The sequence below is a fragment of the Pseudoliparis swirei genome, chromosome 22, assembly GCF_029220125.1.
Source record: "Pseudoliparis swirei isolate HS2019 ecotype Mariana Trench chromosome 22, NWPU_hadal_v1, whole genome shotgun sequence".
NCBI lineage: Eukaryota > Metazoa > Chordata > Actinopteri > Perciformes > Liparidae > Pseudoliparis > Pseudoliparis swirei.
Window position 1 is genome coordinate 796028 of NC_079409.1, and position 21443 is coordinate 817470.

The 21443-nt window shown below is 52.9% G+C and overlaps 1 protein-coding gene across 1 annotated transcript in view; it reads right to left on the reverse strand.

The window, feature by feature from the left end:
- pik3r4 (phosphoinositide-3-kinase, regulatory subunit 4) overlaps positions 1-21443 on the reverse strand; it is a 58463-nt gene that overhangs the window by 7501 nt on the left and 29519 nt on the right. Inside the window, 6 exon segments of the mRNA XM_056444646.1 lie at positions 7-171; positions 339-504; positions 4830-5043; positions 5175-5272; positions 5417-5618; positions 13489-13788. Coding sequence (XP_056300621.1) covers positions 7-171; positions 339-504; positions 4830-5043; positions 5175-5272; positions 5417-5618; positions 13489-13788 — 1145 coding nt within the window.

The following is a 21443-nucleotide window of genomic DNA, read 5'->3' on the forward strand; positions in this document are numbered from 1 at the left end:
AGCTACCTGGTCTGGAAGGGCTGGACTTTGGGGGACTTGGGCGGCTTGTGGGCCTCCACCGCCAGCAGCTGGATGGACCCGCTGTCCGAGGCCACCGCCAGGTAGTGCGACCCCTGGCAGAAGGTCAAGGTCTTCACGTGGCCGCCGATACGGGAGTAGGTCAACACTGACCTGCAGGAGCAACTTCCCGTTAGCATACGATGGTTTTACAGCTCGGCCTGAAGCCACGAGGTCTGGATCCAGCAATGTCTGAGACAGATCTGGATCTAACATGTCGGTCCAGTGCTTCAGTGACGTGGTCTCTGGTCTTGTGTTTAGTAACGTGGTCTCTGGCCCACCTGGTGGTCGTGGTCTTGCCCTCCATCTTCTGGCTGTCCCAGACCTTCACGGTGCCGTCGTTCGATGCCGTGGAGAAGATGGAGTGCTCGTCTGAGACTCTGATGCGGTTCACAGCAGCTTTGTGCTCGTGGAGGTGAGCGACCAGCAGCCCCTTAGGGTGCCACCCTGAAACACACAGCACCCTGGATGAAGATCCATCAGACTCTCTACCTGTAAGGCTGGACTAGGGACCACTTGGATCCTCAGTTCCTTCTTTAAACTGGTCGTATTGAAGCTGATGGTCAGTCGTTACTGTCTCAGGACTCTGTGGGACACATGAGTCTCCACTGATGAGGGGGAGACCAGGTGCTAACCTCTCACTCTGCGGCCCTCGCCGGGCGCATCGTCTCCGTTGAGATGCGCGCGATTGAAACGGCTGATAGTTGTCGCAGATGTTACGTCATCTGATCGGCCGTTTTGAGAACGCCGATCAAAACCGATAATGGGAATATCGGCCGATATGGATCGGCGCCGATCAGATTGGTGCATCCCTAGTTGGTATATGTTTTAGCATATTGTATATTTATCTTGGATATTTAGTAAGGTTATTACATGGAAATGATGTTCAGAGTACTTGTACAGAGTGTATGTCATGTTATGTTATATTATGTTTGCTATGTTATGCTATGGTAGTTGTTGTGTGGTGCCTTGTCCTAAGAATGTCAGTGCCCAGTCTGACCCTGTGTCATTCTGTGCATCTGACAATAATAGACTTGTAACTTGTAACTCAACAAGTCTTGTCTCCAACTAAAGACTCCCAGGTCTCGATCCTCCTAAAGACCCGACCCGGTTATGAACCCGTGTTGAACACGATGATTGGCTCCAGCTGGTCTCCCCCCAGCACCTGGTCTCCCCCAGCACCTGGTCTCCCCCAGCATCTGGTCTCCCCCCAGCACCTGGTCTCCCCCAGCACCTGGTCTCCCCCCAGCACCTGGTCTCCCCCAGCACCTGGTCTCCCCCAGCACCTGGTCTCCCCCCAGCACCTGGTCTCCCCCCAGCACCTGGTCTCCCCCAGCACCTGGTCTCCCCCCAGCACCTGGTCTCCCCCAGCACCTGGTCTCCCCCAGCACCTGGTCTCCCCAGCACCTGGTCTCCCCCCAGCACCTGGTCTCCCCCAGCACCTGGTCTCCCCCCAGCACCTGGTCTCCCCCAGCACCTGGTCTCCCCCAGCACCTGGTCTCCCCCAGCACCTGGTCTCCCCCAGCATCTGGTCTCCCCCCAGCACCTGGTCTCCCCCAGCAGCTGGTCTCCCCCAGCAGCTGGTCTCCCCCAGCAGCTGGTCTCCCCCAGCAGCTGGTCTCCCCCTAGCAGCTGGTCTCCCCCAGCACCTGGTCTCCCCCAGCACCTGGTCTCCCCCCAGCACCTGGTCTCCCCCAGCAGCTGGTCTCCCCCAGCACCTGGTCTCCCCCAGCACCTGGTCTCCCCCCAGCACCTGGTCTCCCCCAGCACCTGGTCTCCCCCAGCACCTGGTCTCCCCCCAGCAGCTGGTCTCCCCCCAGCACCTGGTCTCCCCCAGCACCTGGTCTCCCCCAGCAGCTGGTCTCCCCCCAGCAGCTGGTCTCCCCCTAGCAGCTGGTCTACTAAATATCCAAGATAAATATACAATATGCTAAAACATATACCAACTAGGGATGCACCGATCTGATCGGCGCCGATCCATATCGGCCGATATTCCCATTATCGGTTTTGATCGGCGTTCTCAAAACGGCCGATCAGATGACGTAACATCTGCGAGAACTATCAGCCGTTTCAATCGCGCGCATCTCAACGGAGATGATGCGCCCGGCGAGGGCCGCAGAGTGAGAGGTCAGAGGTCAGAGGGGATCCTCACCACCGAGCGGCGTCCCCGTCCCCCGAGTTGAATCTCTGGGTCGACTCAGCCGACTCTCTCATGTCTGAGGCTCTGAGCCCCTAGAGATGCTCACGCTAAACACATTCCATCGGGAGCAAAGAGGGGTTTGATAAAGATAGCGGAAGGATTTAAGCAGTGGCGGGCCGTCAGGGCCAGCAAGGCCTTCTCTGCTGGCCTAAACATCATCAGAATATATATTTTTTTCAAAATATATTTGCCCACAAATATGTATTCAATTATTTCCCAGAGTAAGAGTTATTCTCTTAATTTCATAGCGTTCCTCTTGGTTGCACTGCTGCCAGCGCCAGGTTGAGATTTGGAGAGCTGGTCTTTATGTTAGATCTTTTATCCAATCATATTCAGCCATCGTGTGTTGCCAGGGGGCTAACATCTGCCCCTAGGCCTTCAGAATCAACATTGCGGGCGCTGGTAGCTTAAAGTGAATGGGAATGAACATTTTGTGTCAACCAATCAGCTTTAGAGTTGGCTCCTGAAGGCCAGCTAGCAGGCGGAGTGCTGAACGTCTTTTGATTGGTTTACCAATATTGAGAGGCGGGGCCTATGGGCAGGTATATGCAGAACCTCAGAACTAGGAAACTGAATTTGATAAACGAAATAATTTGCGTACTACTAAACTGTTTGTTCAACCCACAATGGCGGAAGGAGGAGAAGATATCGATTTGGTCGAGGATATAATTATAACGCCATTCTCAACGAACTTTAAGACCGACGCCGACGCTACAAAGCCCGTCACAGGCGGGACAGGGGCTCGCTCGCCACTTTCAAAGTTCCAACTACGAGCGCTACCGATGGCTCAGGCTCCGAGAAGCTCTGCACACTGGACTGCTGGGGATGCCTGTTGCAAGTGATCGATTTGGTGTTGGGAGCCACACTGGCTTTGCAAACTTGAGTTGTCTAACCGAGGCAGCAACGAGACACCAGAGTACGACTCGGCACCTACAAGCAACGGTGCTTTGAAAACTTTTGGGGACACGGAGCGGATCGACAGATCAACGAACAAGCGGCAGGGGAGCTGCACAATGAACAGGTGAAGAACAAGAGGGACATATTGAAAAGACTCATTAATTGTGTCATGTGTTTAAACAGGAACTTTCATCTTCATATCGATGTATGTGTGTGTATTTATTAAATACACACACATCGATATAAATATACATATACATGTACGATACGATTCTCTGAATTCTCAGTGTAACTGAGGGTTTTACGTTACTTAATAACACAAGAAACACGACCACTTTATCTTTTTCCGTCTGCTCCTTCACAATAAAAGCCCCGCACCGGAACACTGGTGAACTAATATCTTACATTAGGTTGTTCAGCTGTAGTAAGACGGCATTGAAGGCCTAGATAGAAAATGCACGGCCCGCCACTGGATTTAAGTGACAACATCCGGTTTTGCAAAGTTAGCGGAAAGAACCACGTGAAACAACATCCGTTTTTCAAAATAAGATGTCGACAAATCATACACGAACATATAAAAGTAAACAATGAACTGATTTTGTATCTTTATAGATCGTTTGAGATTTAGCTTACATTATGCTAACATTAAAACATTTTTACTGGACCAAGGAAGAGTTTATAAAAATAAGTCAAACTTTTGTATGTTGGGTCAATGTGCTGATAGTATTTAGGCAGGACTTTCTTCATGTTGGCTCTGTTGAAATCACCAACCACAATAAAGGCTGCCTCTGGGTGCACATTCTCTAGACCGTTGATAATTCATCCAGTTCATCCAGAGCAGAAGCCTTATCTACTTGGGAAGGAATGTAGACTACACTCATAACGACTGCAGTAAACTAAAGATAGAAGGGTCTGATTTTTACAGTTAACAGCTTGAGGACTGGAGAGCAGTGAGATGCTAGTACTGCTATGTCCGTAGCCCAAGAAAAGTTAACCATAACACAGACCCCTCCGCCCCTGCGCTTGCCAGAATCAGCTGTCCTGTCCTGACGGTGTATGCTGAATCCCAACGGAGTAACTGCCGTGTCGGATATCTCCGGGACGAGCCACGTCTCGACGAATGCCAATACACAGCAGTTCCTGATGAGGATAAGGACCTAGGAGTCTTTAGTTGGAGTCAAGACTTGTTGAGGATAAGGACCTAGGAGTCTTTAGTTGGAGTCAAGACTTGTTGAGGATAAGGACCTAGGAGTCTTTAGTTGGAGTCAAGACTTGTTGAGGATAAGGACCTCTGGTCCAGACCCTCTGGTTGGGGGTTCAGGCTCATCTCACCCAGATGGGGTCTCTCTCTATCGTCTCTTGAGTGTTATGTGACTCATCGGTTCTCTACCTGGTCTAACCTCAAACCCAGGACCTGGTCTAACCTCAAACCCAGGACCTGGTCTAACCTCAAACCCAGGACTTGGTCTAACCTCAAACCCAGGACCTGGTCTAACCTCAAACCCAGGACCTGGTCTAACCTCACCTGAGTTTGTTCTCGTGGTTTAATCCACTTATTGTTACATTACATTTTTGTACGTTTGGATCAAAGCGCCGGCGACATGATGTTATGTAATGTAGAACCTCTTGAGGAACCGGCCTCACAGGAGGACAGACGGAGGACAGAGGACGTTACCTGGGGGCGGCGGCCGGCTCTCCCACTCGGCGCTCTCCATCATGTGCTTGGCGACCCGCTCGGCGCTGCACTGCTCCCTCTTCTGCTGCACCAGCTGCTGCAGCTCCACCCGGCAAGTGTTGGTGCGGCGCTGGTAGGAGGAGCCGGTGGCCTCCTGCAGGACCGGACCCGCCGGACCCGCTGGACCCGCTGGACCCGCCGGACCGTCAGCCACCTGCAGACCCCCACATGTTACTGCTGGATCCGGCCCAGGTCGTCACTCTAAATAGAGTCCAGACCCTCTTCTGTGATGACATCAGGGTGTTGGTGTCCCGAACCCCCCCACCCCCACCCCGGTGGTGTTACCGTGCAGGGCAGCAGGGCGCAGGGCGGCTCCTGGGAGCCGAACATGCTCTTCCACTCCTCGTTCATGGCGGCGTCGTGCTGCTTCGGGTGCTTTCTCGCTGCAGGAGAAGCAACAACAGGACGTCACATGACCCACTCAACAAGTCCATCAATATATTTATATATATATAAATCTATATATAAATATATATTGATAAATAAATCTATATATAAATACATCTATGTGTGTACATGTGTGTCACCTCTCTTGTCCTCGGGCTCAGCCTTTCCTTTCACCAGATCCACCTGGCGGCCGGTGATGCCGAGTGTGGCCAGGTCGATGACGCCGGTGTGAGCCGCCTCCCCCAGCTGGCTCTGCTCCCCCATGTTGGCTTTGGCCTTGTTGGACTTCAGCATGAAGTCTTTGAGTGCCAGCAGCTGGTCTTCCTCCGCCTCCGTCATGCCCTAACACCCAGAGGACCAGAACAAGAAAACATCTGTTCTTCAAAACGCTTCTGTTACTTAGCAACCGTTCCATTGCCAGCTAGCTTGTCATTAGCTGTTAGCATAATCACCATGATCATGTAGTACTGATCTAAACACCCTTGAGCAGGTCCAGGAGCTTCACAGGAACTAGGGCTCAACTAAAGAGAGCTTCCTGGAACCCGGGTTCAGAGCCTAGAGGTCCACATGACCAGAGGTCAGAGGGTCTGGGAGCTCTTCTTCCACCAGAGCCTCGTTTCATGCTCCTGCCTCCTGGGCAGATGTGCAGCGAGCGTTAGAGTGATCGCCATCTGTGATCTCCCCCCTCAGCGCCAACAGAGACACTCACATGGTCGGGATGCTCTTCAGACTCGGAGACGCTGAAGGACGGGTCTCCTGTCAGCATCTGACCTCGACCCTCAGAGGTCAACCAACCCTTAAGAGGTCAGCGTCTGACCTCAACCCTCAGAGGTCAACCAACTATTTAGAGGTCAACGTCTGACCTCAAGCCTTCAGAGGTCAATTTGTGAGAAACTCTGCAGATTTGAGAAACTGGCTGCTTTAAAGAAAACAAGTTCAACAAGCCACCAACACGTGGTTTTGCTTTTGGTCTGTTCTCAGCAGGATTAATCAAAACAGGTTGCACACACTTAAAACACGACAACAACAACACCCCACAAGGATCCACTCATCGGACCAGATGGAGCCATTTCAGGTATCTCACGAAACAAAACCATACAAGTTCAAAGCGGTGTGGAAAAGCCTGAAGGACGAAAACAAGCAGCTACACAGTGTTGCACTGCCCCCTGTGGCCACAGGCAGTATCACTCATTAATGTAGACGCCAAGATTTTAGCCGAGGTCCTGACTGAGGCTTGAACCATTAATATAAATACATCCTGATAGACTTGAGTGGCCATTCTTATGGTCAGGCTTAGAGGTGATGGGCTTTGGTAACACTTTCATTGGCATGATTAAAGTCATGTATTCTCACCCTTCAGCCCAAGTCTTAACAGGACGCACCTCCTCCTCTTTGTTCCCCGTCTCCAGATCTTCACGTCAAGGTTGCCCCCTGAGTCCTGCACTATTTGTCCTCTCTCTTGAGCCTCTGGCTCAAGCCATTCGCCAATCTGTCGTGGTGTCACCAATATGCATTCGAAATACGCAGCATCACCTCTCATTGTTTGCGGATGATGTGATGGTCTTTTTGGAAAACGCCTCTCAGTCTCTTCCACATCTTCTATCCTTATGCGAGGAGTATGGAAGCTTATCAGGCTTCAAAATTAACTGGTCAAAGTCTGCTTTACTCCATCTAAACGAATCTGCGTGCAATTCAATCATCTCTGCCAACATCCCCATTGTTAAACAGTTTAAATACTTGGGTGTTGATGTTTTTCCTTGTTTAAACAAGATTATTAAGCATAACTACTCTATTGCTCTGAACAACATATTGAAAGATATGGAAAAATGGATGAGTCTCCCTATGTCTATTCAAGCCCGTGTCTGTGGTTAAAATGAACATCTTACCCAGGATTAACTTTGTGAGCTCTATGCTTCCTCTTTCTCCTCCTTCTGACTACTGGCATAAATTAGAGGCAGCAGTATCGAAATTCATTTGGAAAGGCAAGCGGCCACGACTTAAAAAGTCTACTCTACAGAGGAGAAAGGAGAACGGTGGTCTGTCAGTTCCCAACTTTAAACTCTATTTTTGGTCTTTTGTCTTAAGGCCTCTTCTGACATGGTTTGACCCAGATTCCTCAGTGTGCTGGCGTGCTTTAGAACGTGCTCTGACAGAACCATGGTCACTTCATGACGTTCTTTTTGCCAATATCTCTCACAAACAGTGCCAGCTGCGCTTTGGCCCCATTGTCTCTCATCTTATCCAAACCTGGAGAGTGGTTGAAACATATTGCCATGTACCATGCAATTGGCATACACTCTCTCCACTATTCAACAATAAAGCTCTCCTGATTGGTGGGAGGCCTATAACAGCTCTGCATTGGGAACAGAGGGGGGTTCATGATCTAAAAGACATTTTTTACGACACTGGCTTGTTGTCTTTTACTGACTTACAAAACGCATTCAGTCTACCACGTTCCTCATGTTTCTTTTACCTTCAATTAAGATCAGCACTCAAGGCGTATGGTGTCCCCTGGCAGGGAGCTTTGCCCATCCATCCTATCCGGAGACTATTTACAATGCAGGCAAAAACCAGCGGTATGGTATCTAGGCTCGATCAGTTTCTGGTGACACCTGGCCGCCTCAGCCTTCCTATGGAGAGGGTCAGGGAACGGTATTGCCCAGACCTGGTCACTGGTTTTGACTGGCATGATGTATGGTCTAATATCTTAGAAGTATCACGCAATCCAGACCATCAGCAAATTCACTACAACTTCATTCATAGGACGTATCTCACCCCTGTGACATGCATCACATGAAAATAATGACCAGTCCTTTATGCACTCTCTGCCCACTAAACACTCAAGGTACACATCTTCACATGTTCTGGGATTGCTCCCCTGTTTGTCAGTTTTGGAACAATATTGCATCCAAGTTATCTGTCTTGATGTGACTGTGCCTGTCACTCTGTGTTTTGATTCTAAATGTTTTTGATTCAGACTTTCAGCTCTCTAAAATCCAAATGCGTGTTGCATTTGCTGGACTTACAGCTGCTAAGAGAATGATTGCAACCCGTTGAAAACCACCTCATGACTTGTCTGTTCGAACATGGATGCTTTCCTTTTTGGATGTTGTATATATGGAGATCTCTACAGCTCGCATAAATGGAGCATCAGAAAAGACTTTGGACATTTGGGTCAACATTGCTGACTCTTTGAAAAATATGCTGTAGATGTGTGCTATCGCCCCTTACTTCTAGTTGAACATGTGTCAAGATTCAAGATTCAAGATTCAAGATGTTTTATTTGTCACATACACACACAGGGTGTGCAGTGAAATGAAAGTGGCAATGCTCAGCAAGCAGGATTAAGCACAAACAACATTTTACAAAATAAAAAACAACACAACATTACAGTAAGTGGTGTGTGTGTGTGTGTGTGTGTGTGTGTGTGTGTGAGGGGAGGAGGTGTGGTGTGTGGTCTATGTGGGGGGTCCTGGGTTCCACAATTCACAATCCTGAGGGAAAGAAAAAAACTCCTCAATCTCTCTGTTCTTTTGGGCACGCGTGACTACGCCTGCCTGACGCAACAGCTGAAACAGTCTGTTGTTTTGTTGAGGATCCTTCATGATCCTGCGGCTGCGCTCTTGTGCTCTGGTTCTCCTGGTGGGGCAGAGTGCAGGAGTGTGGTTCAAGTGTGGATCTCAGCAGCTCTCTCCTGAAGCCTTCCTGCCTGCTGTCCTGAGCAGTTGTAAAACCAAGACCAGCAAACCATGCTGTGATGCTTCCTGTCAGGAAGAGTAGAAGGCTCTTCTGAAGGGTGGGAAAAGGAACTTGGGATCAGCTGCGCTGAAATTGGCCTTAGAAGCTGCCTGAGAGTGAGTGTGTGTCTGTGTTTGTTGACCATGTCAGATGATGTGGACTCATGTGTCACAGGATCTCCATCTGTCACCCCCTAAACCCCAGTCCCAGTGTACCCTCCTCCCTTGGTCCTGTCCTGTCACACCTTGTGTCCTCCACTCTCAGCTCCTAAACAGCTCATGATGAGGCTGTCCGGCTTGTCGGTGACATCAGGCAGAGGGCTGACAGTGGAGGGTGGGCCGTCTCGGGAGATCAGCCTATCACTAGTGGCCACTGTGTCATCCATGCGATGATGGGCACCACCTGAGCCGATGTAATGTGTACAGGGAAGCCACAGGGAGTAGAGTGTGGGCTGAGGTGCAGGGGGTACAGGGGGTGCGGGAGGGGCTGAGGGAGGAGGTGTGTCTGATGACCTGTCCTGTGGTGGCCTGGAAGCTGTGTCTCCGATCACACAGGGGTGGTGATCAGTCAGTCAAATCAGCTTGCCAGGCCCAGCTTCTGGAGGCTGGTGGAAATGCTGAATCATAGAAAAGCAACAGCAGTCTCCACACCCTGGCCCCTCTGGCTCAGATGAGAGGTGTTGTGTAGCTGAGACTGTGTGGTCACATCATCCGTTGTGCCTCAAGCAAAAGACAGCATCCTGCAGTGGATCTGTTTGAGGAAGGAAGAAGCAGAGGAATCAGCTTATCAGCCTCTAGGAGCATGCGTACTCTGCGCAAGCATTCACCACAGGTGCATTTACATGCGGTCCAACTGTGCTGGCCAACAAGGGTGGGCATTCATACATGCTGGAGGACGGTGACCGCTTCAGAGGGACTGGAGGGGGACCCCAGGTGGGGAACAGGTCTTCTAGGCTCAGGCGCAGGTGCTAGCTGGATGTGCAGAGTGCCATGAGTTCACCTGAGTTTCCTAGTGTTCACTGTCAGTCTCTCCCTCTGCACACTGTGTCCTCCTCACACTGGTGTTCCTCACTCACTGTGTGGAACCAGTGTCGGGGGTCATGTTGCGGTGTTGGCCGGCGGCATTATAGCTGTTCAGGCTAGCCGCTGGCGGTGTTGTTGATGAGTTCTGGTCCGCCTCAAATAGTGTCAGGGGCGCCGCGCATTGCCATGGCTCTGCCTGTCAGCTTGTAGTAGTCCGTAGCTCCTGCCTGTTTCCCTAGTTAGTCGCTGCCTTCGGCTGATTCTCTGTGACGGCTGCTCCTTTCCTCTGTCTCGGTCCTCCTCATTTCGCCTCCTTCAGTCCCTCCGTCCACAGCTGACCCACAAGATGTATCATGATGCAGCAATTATACTCGGGCAGCAGGAGGATGGCGGCATCATGATGGTTTTTTGAATCTGAGCTATGAACTTCGTGGACCGATCTTTTGGCTTTGCGTTGGTAGAAGATTCATTGCTACTTCCATCCCTGCTGGGCATACTGGAACCAAAGGCGATCATCCCTCTGAGCTGGATACTCAAAAGTCCCCAACCTCAGGGATTGATCCTGTCCCCAGCCATCCTGACGTTCCTCCCCACTACCGCTTTCCGGCATGGTCTGATTACATATACTCCACCTTCGAAAGCATGTAGGCTCTCGAAAATTTCCGTGCCAGAAAGGAGGAACTCAGCCTGAGGCACTCTCTTGAGAGACTGAGCAGTGAGAATGGCATTCTTAGCTTAATAACTTTTGCGTCCCGTAATGGTCTCTGGCGCATTGCGACTTGTTTGTGAGGATTCGGCATGACTTTTTGGTCACCACCACCACAGTCTTCCCACCTTGTATTCCTGAGTGGAATTGAACAGCAGCTGACATGATGGTTCTCGTCCGGTGGATGAGTGCTAATTCGAATGTCGAGAGGCGGCAGCGGTTGTGGTGATGCGAGGAGGAGGGGAAAGGTAGAGTGGGAAGAGTAGAATGGATCATCAGAGACGGTCAGTGTTGGGATTGAGAGAGACATAGAATTAGAGTCTTAGGCGTCTTGGGTTGCCACATCTTTGTGAAGGCTCCCCAGACCCTTTACCCCCGATCGAACTTCGAACTGCCGTTAAACAAGATTGGAAAGAGTTGGGCTTGTATTCGATGCGGCCGCCAGGTCGGTCTGAAGCGGTCAGCCACCAGACAAATCAGACAAAATCGCATGTCCCGCGCAAATCCTGATCTCCAGTTAATCATGCCCTAATGATCCCAGAGACTGAAGCGTTAATTTATCGGATGCTGGGCAGAGGGCGGCGTCTCCCTGAAAGCTCGAAGTTCCGAATTTGCTCCGTTTCTTTCCGTTCTCCCGTCTATTTCCGCTCCGTCGCTCGTCTGTTGTTGTTGTTGATTGTTTCAAATTTTTATGTCCTGGATCGCCTGGGTCGATGGAAAAAATGGACCAAAAACCAAGGTTTGGCAAAAATTAAAAAATAAAGTAAAAAATATGATTCATGAAAAGATGTGTGTAAGTTACGCGTTGTCAAATGTTGTTAGTGCACAAAACTTTAAAAGCTTGTCTGGTCCCTATCAATGTTATTTGTCTGTCTGTCTCTTGTGTTGTGTGTATGTTTATGTCCCCCCCCCCCATCTTTCCTCTCTGCTTTATGGTTCTGAGAGACTCCTTTGGTCTCAGCATATTGTTTGTAATTTGAAAGGGCACCATGTGTTGGTGTTCCGCCATCCTGTGTGATTATGCTATGCTAAATAAAAACATTTGATCGCAAAAAATATATATAAATACATCCTGATCACACAGGCTTCATCCTCCAATAAGATCAGGAGGCTTCTGAACGTCGTGCTCCAGAGACGCTCGGGGACACGCGGGGTCTCTGGACTCGTGGAAAGCTGTCGACAGGTTGAGCCGCCTTTTCTTTGAATGCTATTGACACATTTAAAATAGGTACAGAATTCAGTGACTGGGTGGAACTGCTGTACTTTTCCCCGAAGGCGTCCGTTATAGCTAACTCCTATTGCTCAGAGCCGTTAGAGCATGGCACCCCTCAGGGAGGCCCACTGAGCCCTCTCCTGTTTGCATTGACTATCTTAGCTCATCAGAACCACACCAACGATAAGAGGCTGTCAATGGCACAGGAGAAAAGAGTTCTCTTTGTGCGGATGATGTTCTGCTGCACCTGGTCGAGAGACACACAACCATCCCCCGTCTACCTGGATCTTTACAACCGTTAGGGCACATATCAGGTTTTAAAGTGATCTCAAACCGAGGCCATGCCTATTGGCGCCCTGGCAGGCTCTACGCCACCGAGTGGAGTCCCCTTTCACTGCTCACTCAGGGACATAACATACCTTGGAATAGGAATCGGCCCCTCCCTTGAACAACGTGTGAAACTCAATCTAAAACCAATCACGACCTCAGGGCCGAACAGCTGGGTACCGCTCCCGGCTTCCTGGCTGGGCTGATGAGCTCAACGTGACGATACTGCCCAGGCTACTGAACCCTCCACAGGTGCTGCAGGCTCGATAGCCCGCAGCTTCTTCAGTGACTTGGATCACATGTTCACACAACTGGTCTGGACCAGCTTATCAAACTCCACGAGGGAGAAGCAACTAAGTCTTTAGTTGAGGTCTAGACTCTGAGGATAAGGACCTAGGAGTCTTTAGTTGGAGTCAAGACTCTGAGGATAAGGACCTAGGAGTCTTTAGTTGAGGTCTAGACTCTGAGGATAAGGACCTAGGAGTCTTTAGTTGGGGTCAAGACTCTGAGGATAAGGACCTAGGAGTCTTTAGTTGAGGTCTAGACTCTGAGGATAAGGACCTAGGAGTCTTTAGTTGGGGTCAAGACTCTGAGGATAAGGACCTAGGAGTCTTTAGTTGGGGTCAAGACTCTGAGGATAAGGACCTAGGAGTCTTTAGTTGAGGTCTAGACTCTGAGGATAAGGACCTAGGAGTCTTTAGTTGGGGTCAAGACTCTGAGGATAAGGACCTAGGAGTCTTTAGTTGAGGTCTAGACTCTGAGGATAAGGACCTAGGAGTCTTTAGTTGGGGTCAAGACTCTGAGGATAAGGACCTAGGGGTCTTTAGTTGGGGTCAAGACTCTGAGGATAAGGACCTAGGAGTCTTTAGTTGGGGTCAAGACTCTGAGGATGGACAGACTCTGAGGATAAGGACCTAGGAGTCTTTAGTTGAGGTCTAGACTCTGAGGATAAGGACCTAGGGGTCTTTAGTTGGGGTCAAGACTCTGAGGATAAGGACCTAGGGGTCTTTAGTTGGGGTCAAGACTCTGAGGATAAGGACCTAGGAGTCTTTAGTTGGGGTCAAGACTCTGAGGATAAGGACCTAGGAGTCTTTAGTTGAGGTCTAGACTCTGAGGATAAGGACCTAGGAGTCCTTAGTTGGAGTCTAGACTCTAAGGATCAAGATCACCTGACTCCTCCCTCATGCGTCCTACCTCCTCTCTTACCTGTGAGAGCAGCTTCTTCAGCAGCTGGCCGATGGACGGGTCTTCGGGTGTCGGGCATTCGGGAATCAAACCTCCGCGCTTCTTCTGCCGGAGCAGCAGGTGGCGGAAGAGGCTGCCGATGTCTCTGGAGCGCAGAGCGTAGTCGAAGATGGAGCGACTGACCGGCTCCTTCAGCACGCTGAGGAGGACCAGCTCCTTATCGATCTGAGGGGGACAGGTGAGGGGGACAGGTGGTAGAGGACAGGTGGTAGAGGACAGGTGGAAGAGGACAGGTGGAAGAGGACAGGTGGAAGAGGACAGGTGGAAGAGGACAGGTGGTAGAGGACAGGTGGTAGAGGACAGGTGGTAGAGGACAGGTGAGGAGGACAGGTGAGGGGGACAGGTGGTAGAGGACAGGTGGTAGAGGACAGGTGAGGGGGACAGGTGGTAGAGGACAGGTGGTAGAGGACAGGTGGTAGAGGACAGGTGGTAGAGGACAGGTGGTAGAGGACAGGTGAGGAGGACAGGTGGTAGAGGACAGGTGGTAGAGGACAGGTGGTAGAGGACAGGTGAGGGGAACAGGTGAGGGGGACAGGTGGTAGAGGACAGGTGGTAGAGGACAGGTGGTAGAGGACAGGTGAGGGGGACAGGTGGTAGAGGACAGGTGGTAGAGGACAGGTGGTAGAGGACAGGTGGTAGAGGACAGGTGGAAGAGGACAGGTGAGGGGAACAGGTGGTAGAGGACAGGTGGTAGAGGACAGGTGGTAGAGGACAGGTGAGGGGGACAGGTGGTAGAGGACAGGTGAGGAGGACAGGTGAGGAGGACAGGTGAGGGGGACAGGTGAGGGGGACAGGTGGTAGAGGACAGGTGGTAGAGGACAGGTGGTAGAGGACAGGTGGTAGAGGACAGGTGAGGGGGACAGGTGGTAGAGGACAGGTGGTAGAGGACAGGTGGTAGAGGACAGGTGAGGAGGACAGGTGAGGAGGACAGGTGAGGGGGACAGGTGGTAGAGGACAGGTGGTAGAGGACAGGTGAGGGGGACAGGTGGTAGAGGACAGGTGGGAGGACAGGTGAGGGGGACAGGTGGTAGAGGACAGGACAGGTGAGGAGGACAGGTGGTAGAGGACAGGTGGTAGAGGACAGGTGGTAGAGAACAGGTGGTAGAGGACAGGTGAGGGGGACAGGTGGAAGAGGACAGGTGGAAGAGGACAGGTGGTAGAGGACAGGTGGTAGAGGACAGGTGAGGAGGACAGGTGGAAGAGGACAGGTGGAAGAGGACAGGTGGTAGAGGACAGGTGGGGACAGGTGGTAGAGGACAGGTGGTAGAGGACAGGTGGGGGACAGGTGAGGACAGGTGGTAGAGGACAGGTGTAGAGGACAGGTGGTGGGACAGGTGGTAGAGGACAGGTGAGGAGGACAGGTGGAAGAGGACAGGTGGTAGAGGACAGGTGGTAGAGGACAGGTGGTAGAGGACAGGTGGTAGAGGACAGGTGGTAGAGGACAGGTGGTAGAGGACAGGTGGTAGAGGACAGGTGGTAGAGGACAGGTGAGGGGGACAGGTGGTAGAGGACAGGTGAGGAGGACAGGTGAGGGGGACAGGTGAGGGGGACAGGTGGTAGAGGACAGGTGAGGGGGACAGGTGGTAGAGGACAGGTGGTAGAGGACAGGTGAGGGGGACAGGTGAGGGGGACAGGTGGTAGAGGACAGGTGAGGAGGACAGGTGGTAGAGGACAGGTGGTAGAGGACAGGTGAGGGGGACAGGTGGTAGAGGACAGGTGGTAGAGGACAGGTGAGGGGGACAGGTGGTAGAGGACAGGTGGTAGAGGACAGGTGAGGGGGACAGGTGAGGGGAACAGGTGGTAGAGGACAGGTGAGGAGGACAGGTGAGGGGGACAGGTGGTAGAGGACAGGTGGTAGAGGACAGGTGAGGGGACAGGTGGTAGAGGACAGGTGGTGAGAGGACAGGTGGTAGAGGACAGGTGGGGGACAGGTGGTAGAGGACAGGTGGGAGGACAGGTGGTAGAGGACAGGTGGTAGAGGACAGGTGAGGAGGACAGGTGAGGGGGACAGGTGGTAGAGGACAGGTGGTAGAGGACAGGTGGTAGAGAACAGGTGGTAGAGGACAGGTGAGGGGGACAGGTGGTAGAGGACAGGTGGTAGAGGACAGGTGAGGAGGACAGGTGGTAGAGGACAGGTGGTAGAGGACAGGTGGTAGAGGACAGGTGGTAGAGGACAGGTGGTAGAGGACAGGTGGTAGAGGACAGGTGAGGGGGACAGGTGGTAGAGGACAGGTGAGGGGGACAGGTGGAAGAGGACAGGTGGAAGAGGACAGGTGGTAGAGGACAGGTGAGGAGGACAGGTGGTAGAGGACAGGTGGTAGAGGACAGGTGAGGAGGACAGGTGGTAGAGGACAGGTGGTAGAGGACAGGTGGTAGAGGACAGGTGGTAGAGGACAGGTGAGGAGGACAGGTGGAAGAGGACAGGTGGAAGAGGACAGGTGGTAGAGGACAGGTGAGGGGGACAGGTGAGGGGAACAGGTGGTAGAGGACAGGTGGTAGGGACAGGTGGTAGAGGACAGGTGGTAGAGGACAGGTGGTGAGGACAGGTGGAGGGACAGGTGGTAGAGGACAGGTGGTAGAGGACAGGTGGTAGAGGACAGGTGGTAGAGGACAGGTGGTAGAGGACAGGTGGTAGAGGACAGGTGGTAGAGGACAGGTGAGGGGGACAGGTGGTAGAGGACAGGTGAGGGGGACAGGTGGTAGAGGACAGGTGAGGAGGACAGGTGAGGGGGACAGGTGAGGGGGACAGGTGGTAGAGGACAGGTGAGGAGGACAGGTGAGGGGGACAGGTGGTAGAGGACAGGTGGTAGAGGACAGGTGAGGAGGACAGGTGAGGGGGACAGGTGAGGGGGACAGGTGGTAGAGGACAGGTGGTAGAGGACAGGTGGAAGAGGACAGGTGAGGGGAACAGGTGGTAGAGGACAGGTGGTAGAGGACAGGTGAGGGGGACAGGTGGTAGGGGACAGGTGGTAGAGGACAGGTGAGGGGGGAGGACAGGTGGAGAGGACAGGTGGTAGAGGACAGGTGGTAGGAGGACAGGTGGTAGGGACAGGTGGAAGAGGACAGGTGGTGAGGACAGGTGGTAGAGGACAGGTGGTAGAGGACAGGTGGTAGAGGACAGGTGGTGAGGACAGGTGGGGGGGACAGGTGGTAGAGGACAGGTGGTAGAGGACAGGTGTGGGGGACAGGTGGTAGAGGACAGGTGAGGGGGACAGGTGGTAGAGGACAGGTGAGGGGGACAGGTGGTAGAGGACAGGTGGTAGAGGACAGGTGGTAGAGGACAGGGTGGGGACATGTGGTAGAGGACAGGTGGTAGAGGACAGGTGGTAGAGGACAGGTGGAAGAGGACAGGTGGTAGAGAACAGGTGGTAGAGGACAGGTGAGGGGGACAGGTGGTAGAGGACAGGTGGTAGAGGACAGGTGGTAGAGGACAGGTGGAAGAGGACAGGTGGGGGACAGGTGGTAGAGGACAGGTGGGAGGACAGGTGGTGAGGACAGGTGGTAGAGGACAGGTGGGGGACAGGTGGGGGGACAGGTGGGGACAGGTGGGGGGACAGGTGGGGGACAGGTGGAGGACAGGTGGTAGAGGACAGGTGAGGAGGACAGGTGGTAGAGGACAGGTGGGGGACAGGTGGTAGGGACAGGTGGTAGAGGACAGGTGGGGGGACAGGTGGTAGAGGACAGGTGGGGGGACAGGTGGAAGAGGACAGGTGGTAGAGGACAGGTGGAGGACAGGTGGGGGAACAGGGTGAGGACAGGTGGGGGACAGGTGGTAGAGGACAGGTGGGGACAGGTGGGAGGACAGGTGGTAGAGGACAGGTGTCACTCTACTGGGAACAGGTCACTCTACTGGGAACACGTCACTCTACTGGGAACACGTCACTCACTGGGACAGGTCACTCTACTGGGGACAGCGCACTCTACAGGGAACACGTCACTCTAGTGGGAACACGTCACACTACTGGGGACACGTCACTCTACAGGACACGTCACTCTACTGGGGACACGTCACTCTACTGGGAACACGTCTCTCTACTGGGGACTCGTCTCTCTTCTGGGAACACGTCACTCTACTGGGACACGTCACCTACTGGGACACGTCACTCTACTGGGAACACGTCACTCTACTGGGACACGTCCTCTACTGGGGACACGTCACTCTACTGGGACACGTCACTCTACTGGGAACACGTCACTCTACTGGGGACACACTCTACTGGGGACACGCCACTCTACTGGGAACACGTCACTCTGGGGACACGTCACTCTACTGGGACACGTCACTCTACTGGGAACACGTCACTCTACTGGGGACACGTCACTACTGGAACACGTCACTCTCTACTGGGACACGTCACTCTACTGGGAACACGTCACTCCACTGGGGACACGTCACTCCACTGGGGACATGTCACTCTACTGGGAACCGTCACTCCACTGGGAACACGTCACTCCACTGGGAACACGTCACTCTACTGGGAACACGTCACTCTACTGGGAACACGTCACTCTACTGGGAACACGTCACTCTACTGGGGACACGTCACTCTACTGGGAACACGGGGAACACGTCACTCTACTGGGAACACGGGGAACACGTCACTCTACTGGGAACACGACTGGGGACACGTCACTCTACTGGGAACACGTCACTCTACTGGGAACACGTCACTCTACTGGGAACACGTCACTCTACTGGGGACACGTCACTCTACTGGGAACACGTCACTCTACTGGGAACACGTCACTCTACTGGGAACACGTCACTCTACTGGGAACACGTCACTCTACTGGGGACACGTCACTCTACTGGGAACACGTCACTCTACTGGGGACACGTCACTCTACTGGGAACACGTCACTCTACTGGGACACGTCACTCTACTGGGAACACGTCACTCTACTGGGAACACGTCACTCTACTGGGAACACGTCACTCTACTGGGAACACGTCACTCTACTGGGAACACGTCACTCTACTGGGAACACGTCACTCTACTGGGAACACGTCACTCTACTGGGGACACGTCACTCTACTGGGAACACGTCACTCTACTGGGGACACGTCACTCTACTGGGGACACGTCACTCTACTGGGAACACGTCACTCTACTGGGAACACGTCACTCTACTGGGAACACGTCACTCTACTGGGAACACGTCACTCTACTGGGAACACGTCACTCTACTGGGGACACGTCACTCTACTGGGAACACGTCACTCTACTGGGGACACGTCACTCTACTGGGAACACGTCACTCTACTGGGAACACGTCACTCTACTGGGAACACGTCACTCTACTGGGAACACGTCACTCTACTGGGAACACGTCACTCTACTGGGGACACGTCACTCTACTGGGGACACGTCACTCTACTGGGAACACGTCACTCTACTGGGAACACGTCACTCTACTGGGAACACGTCACTCTACTGGGAACACGTCACTCTACTGGGAACACGTCACTCTACTGGGAACACGTCACTCTACTGGGAACACGTCACTCTACTGGGAACACGTCACTCTACTGGGAACACGTCACTCTACTGGGGACACGCCACTCTACTGGGGACACGCGACTCTACTCGGGACACGCCACTCTACTGGGAACACGTCACTCCACTGGGAACACGTCACTCTACTGGGAACACGTCACTCTACTGGGAACACGTCACTCTACTGGGACCGTCACTCACACGTCACTCTACTGGGACACGTCACTCTACTGGGGACACGTCACTCTACTGGGAACACGTCACTCTACTGGGAACACGTCACTCTACTGGGAACACGTCACTCTACTGGGAACACGTCACTCTACTGGGGAACACGTCACTCTACTGGGACACGTCACTCTACTGGGAACACGTCACTCTACTGGGAACACGTCACTCTACTGGGGACACGTCACTCTACTGGGAACACGTCACTCTACTGGGAACACGTCACTCTACTGGGGACACGTCACTCTACTGGGAACACGTCACTCTACTGGGGACACGTCACTCTACTGGGAACACGTCACTCTACTGGGAACACGTCACTCTACTGGGAACACGTCACTCTACTGGGGACACGTCACTCTACTGGGGAACACGTCACTCTACTGGGAACACGTCACTCTACTGGGAACACGTCACTCTACTGGGGACACGTCACTCTACTGGGGACACGTCACTCTACTGGGAACACGTCACTCTACTGGGAACACGTCACTCTACTGGGAACACGTCACTCTACTGGGAACACGTCACTCTACTGGGGACACGCCACTCTACTGGAACACGCCACTCTACTGGGAACACGTCACTCTACTGGGAACACGTCACTCTACTGGGAACACGTCACTCTACTGGGAACACGTCACTCTACTGGGAACACGGGGGACACGTCACTCTACTGGGAACACGTCACTCTACTGGGGACACGTCACTCTACTGGGGACACGTCACTCTACTGGGAACACGTCACTCTACTGGGGACACGTCACTCTACTGGGAACACGTCACTCTACTGGGAACACGTCACTCTACTGGGAACACGTCACTCTACTGGGGACACGTCACTCTACTGGGAACACGTCACTCTACTGGGAACACGTCACTCTACTGGGAACACGTCACTCTACTGGGAACACGTCACTCTACTGGGAACACGTCACTCTACTGGGGACACGTCACTCTACTGGGGACACGTCACTCTACTGGGAACACGTCACTCTACTGGGAACACGTCACTCTACTGGGAACACGTCACTCTACTGGGAACACGTCACTCTACTGGGGACACGTCACTCTACTGGGAACACGTCACTCTACTGGGAACACGTCACTCTACTGGGAACGTCACTCTACTGGGAACACGTCACTCTACTGGGGACACGTCACTCTACTGGGGACACGTCACTCTACTGGGGACACGTCACTCTACTGGGAACACGTCACTCTACTGGGAACACGTCACTCTACTGGGAACACGTCACTCTACTGGGAACACGTCACTCTACTGGGGACACGTCACTCTACTGGGAACACGTCACTCTACTGGGAACACGTCACTCTACTGGGAACACGTCACTCTACTGGGAACACGTCACTCTACTGGGAACACGTCACTCTACTGGGAACACGTCACTCTACTGGGGACACGTCACTCTACTGGGAACACGTCACTCTACTGGGAACACGTCACTCTGGGGACACGTCACTCTACTGGGAACACGTCACTCTACTGGGAACACGTCACTCTACTGGGAACACGTCACTCTACTGGGGACACGTCACTCTACTGGGGACACGTCACTCTACTGGGAACACGTCACTCTACTGGGGACACGTCACTCTACTGGGAACACGTCACTCTACTGGGAACACGTCACTCTACTGGGAACACGTCACTCTACTGGGGACACGTCACTCTACTGGGGACACGTCACTCTACTGGGAACACGTCACTCTACTGGGGACACGTCACTCTACTGGGAACACGTCACTCTACTGGGAACACGTCACTCTACTGGGAACACGTCACTCTACTGGGAACACGTCACTCCACTGGGAACACGTCACTCTACTGGGAACACGTCACTCTACTGGGGACACGTCACTCTACTGGGAACACGTCACTCTACTGGGAACACGTCACTCTACTGGGGACACGTCACTCTACTGGGAACACGTCACTCTACTGGGAACACGTCACTCTACTGGGAACACGTCACTCTACTGGGAACACGTCACTCTACTGGGACACGCCACTCTACTGGGAACACGTCCACTCTACTGGGGAACACGTCACTCTACTGGGACACGTCACTCTACTGGGAACACGTCACTCTACTGGGAACACGTCACTCTACTGGGAACACGTCACTCTACTGGGAACACGTCACTCTACTGGGAACACGTCACTCT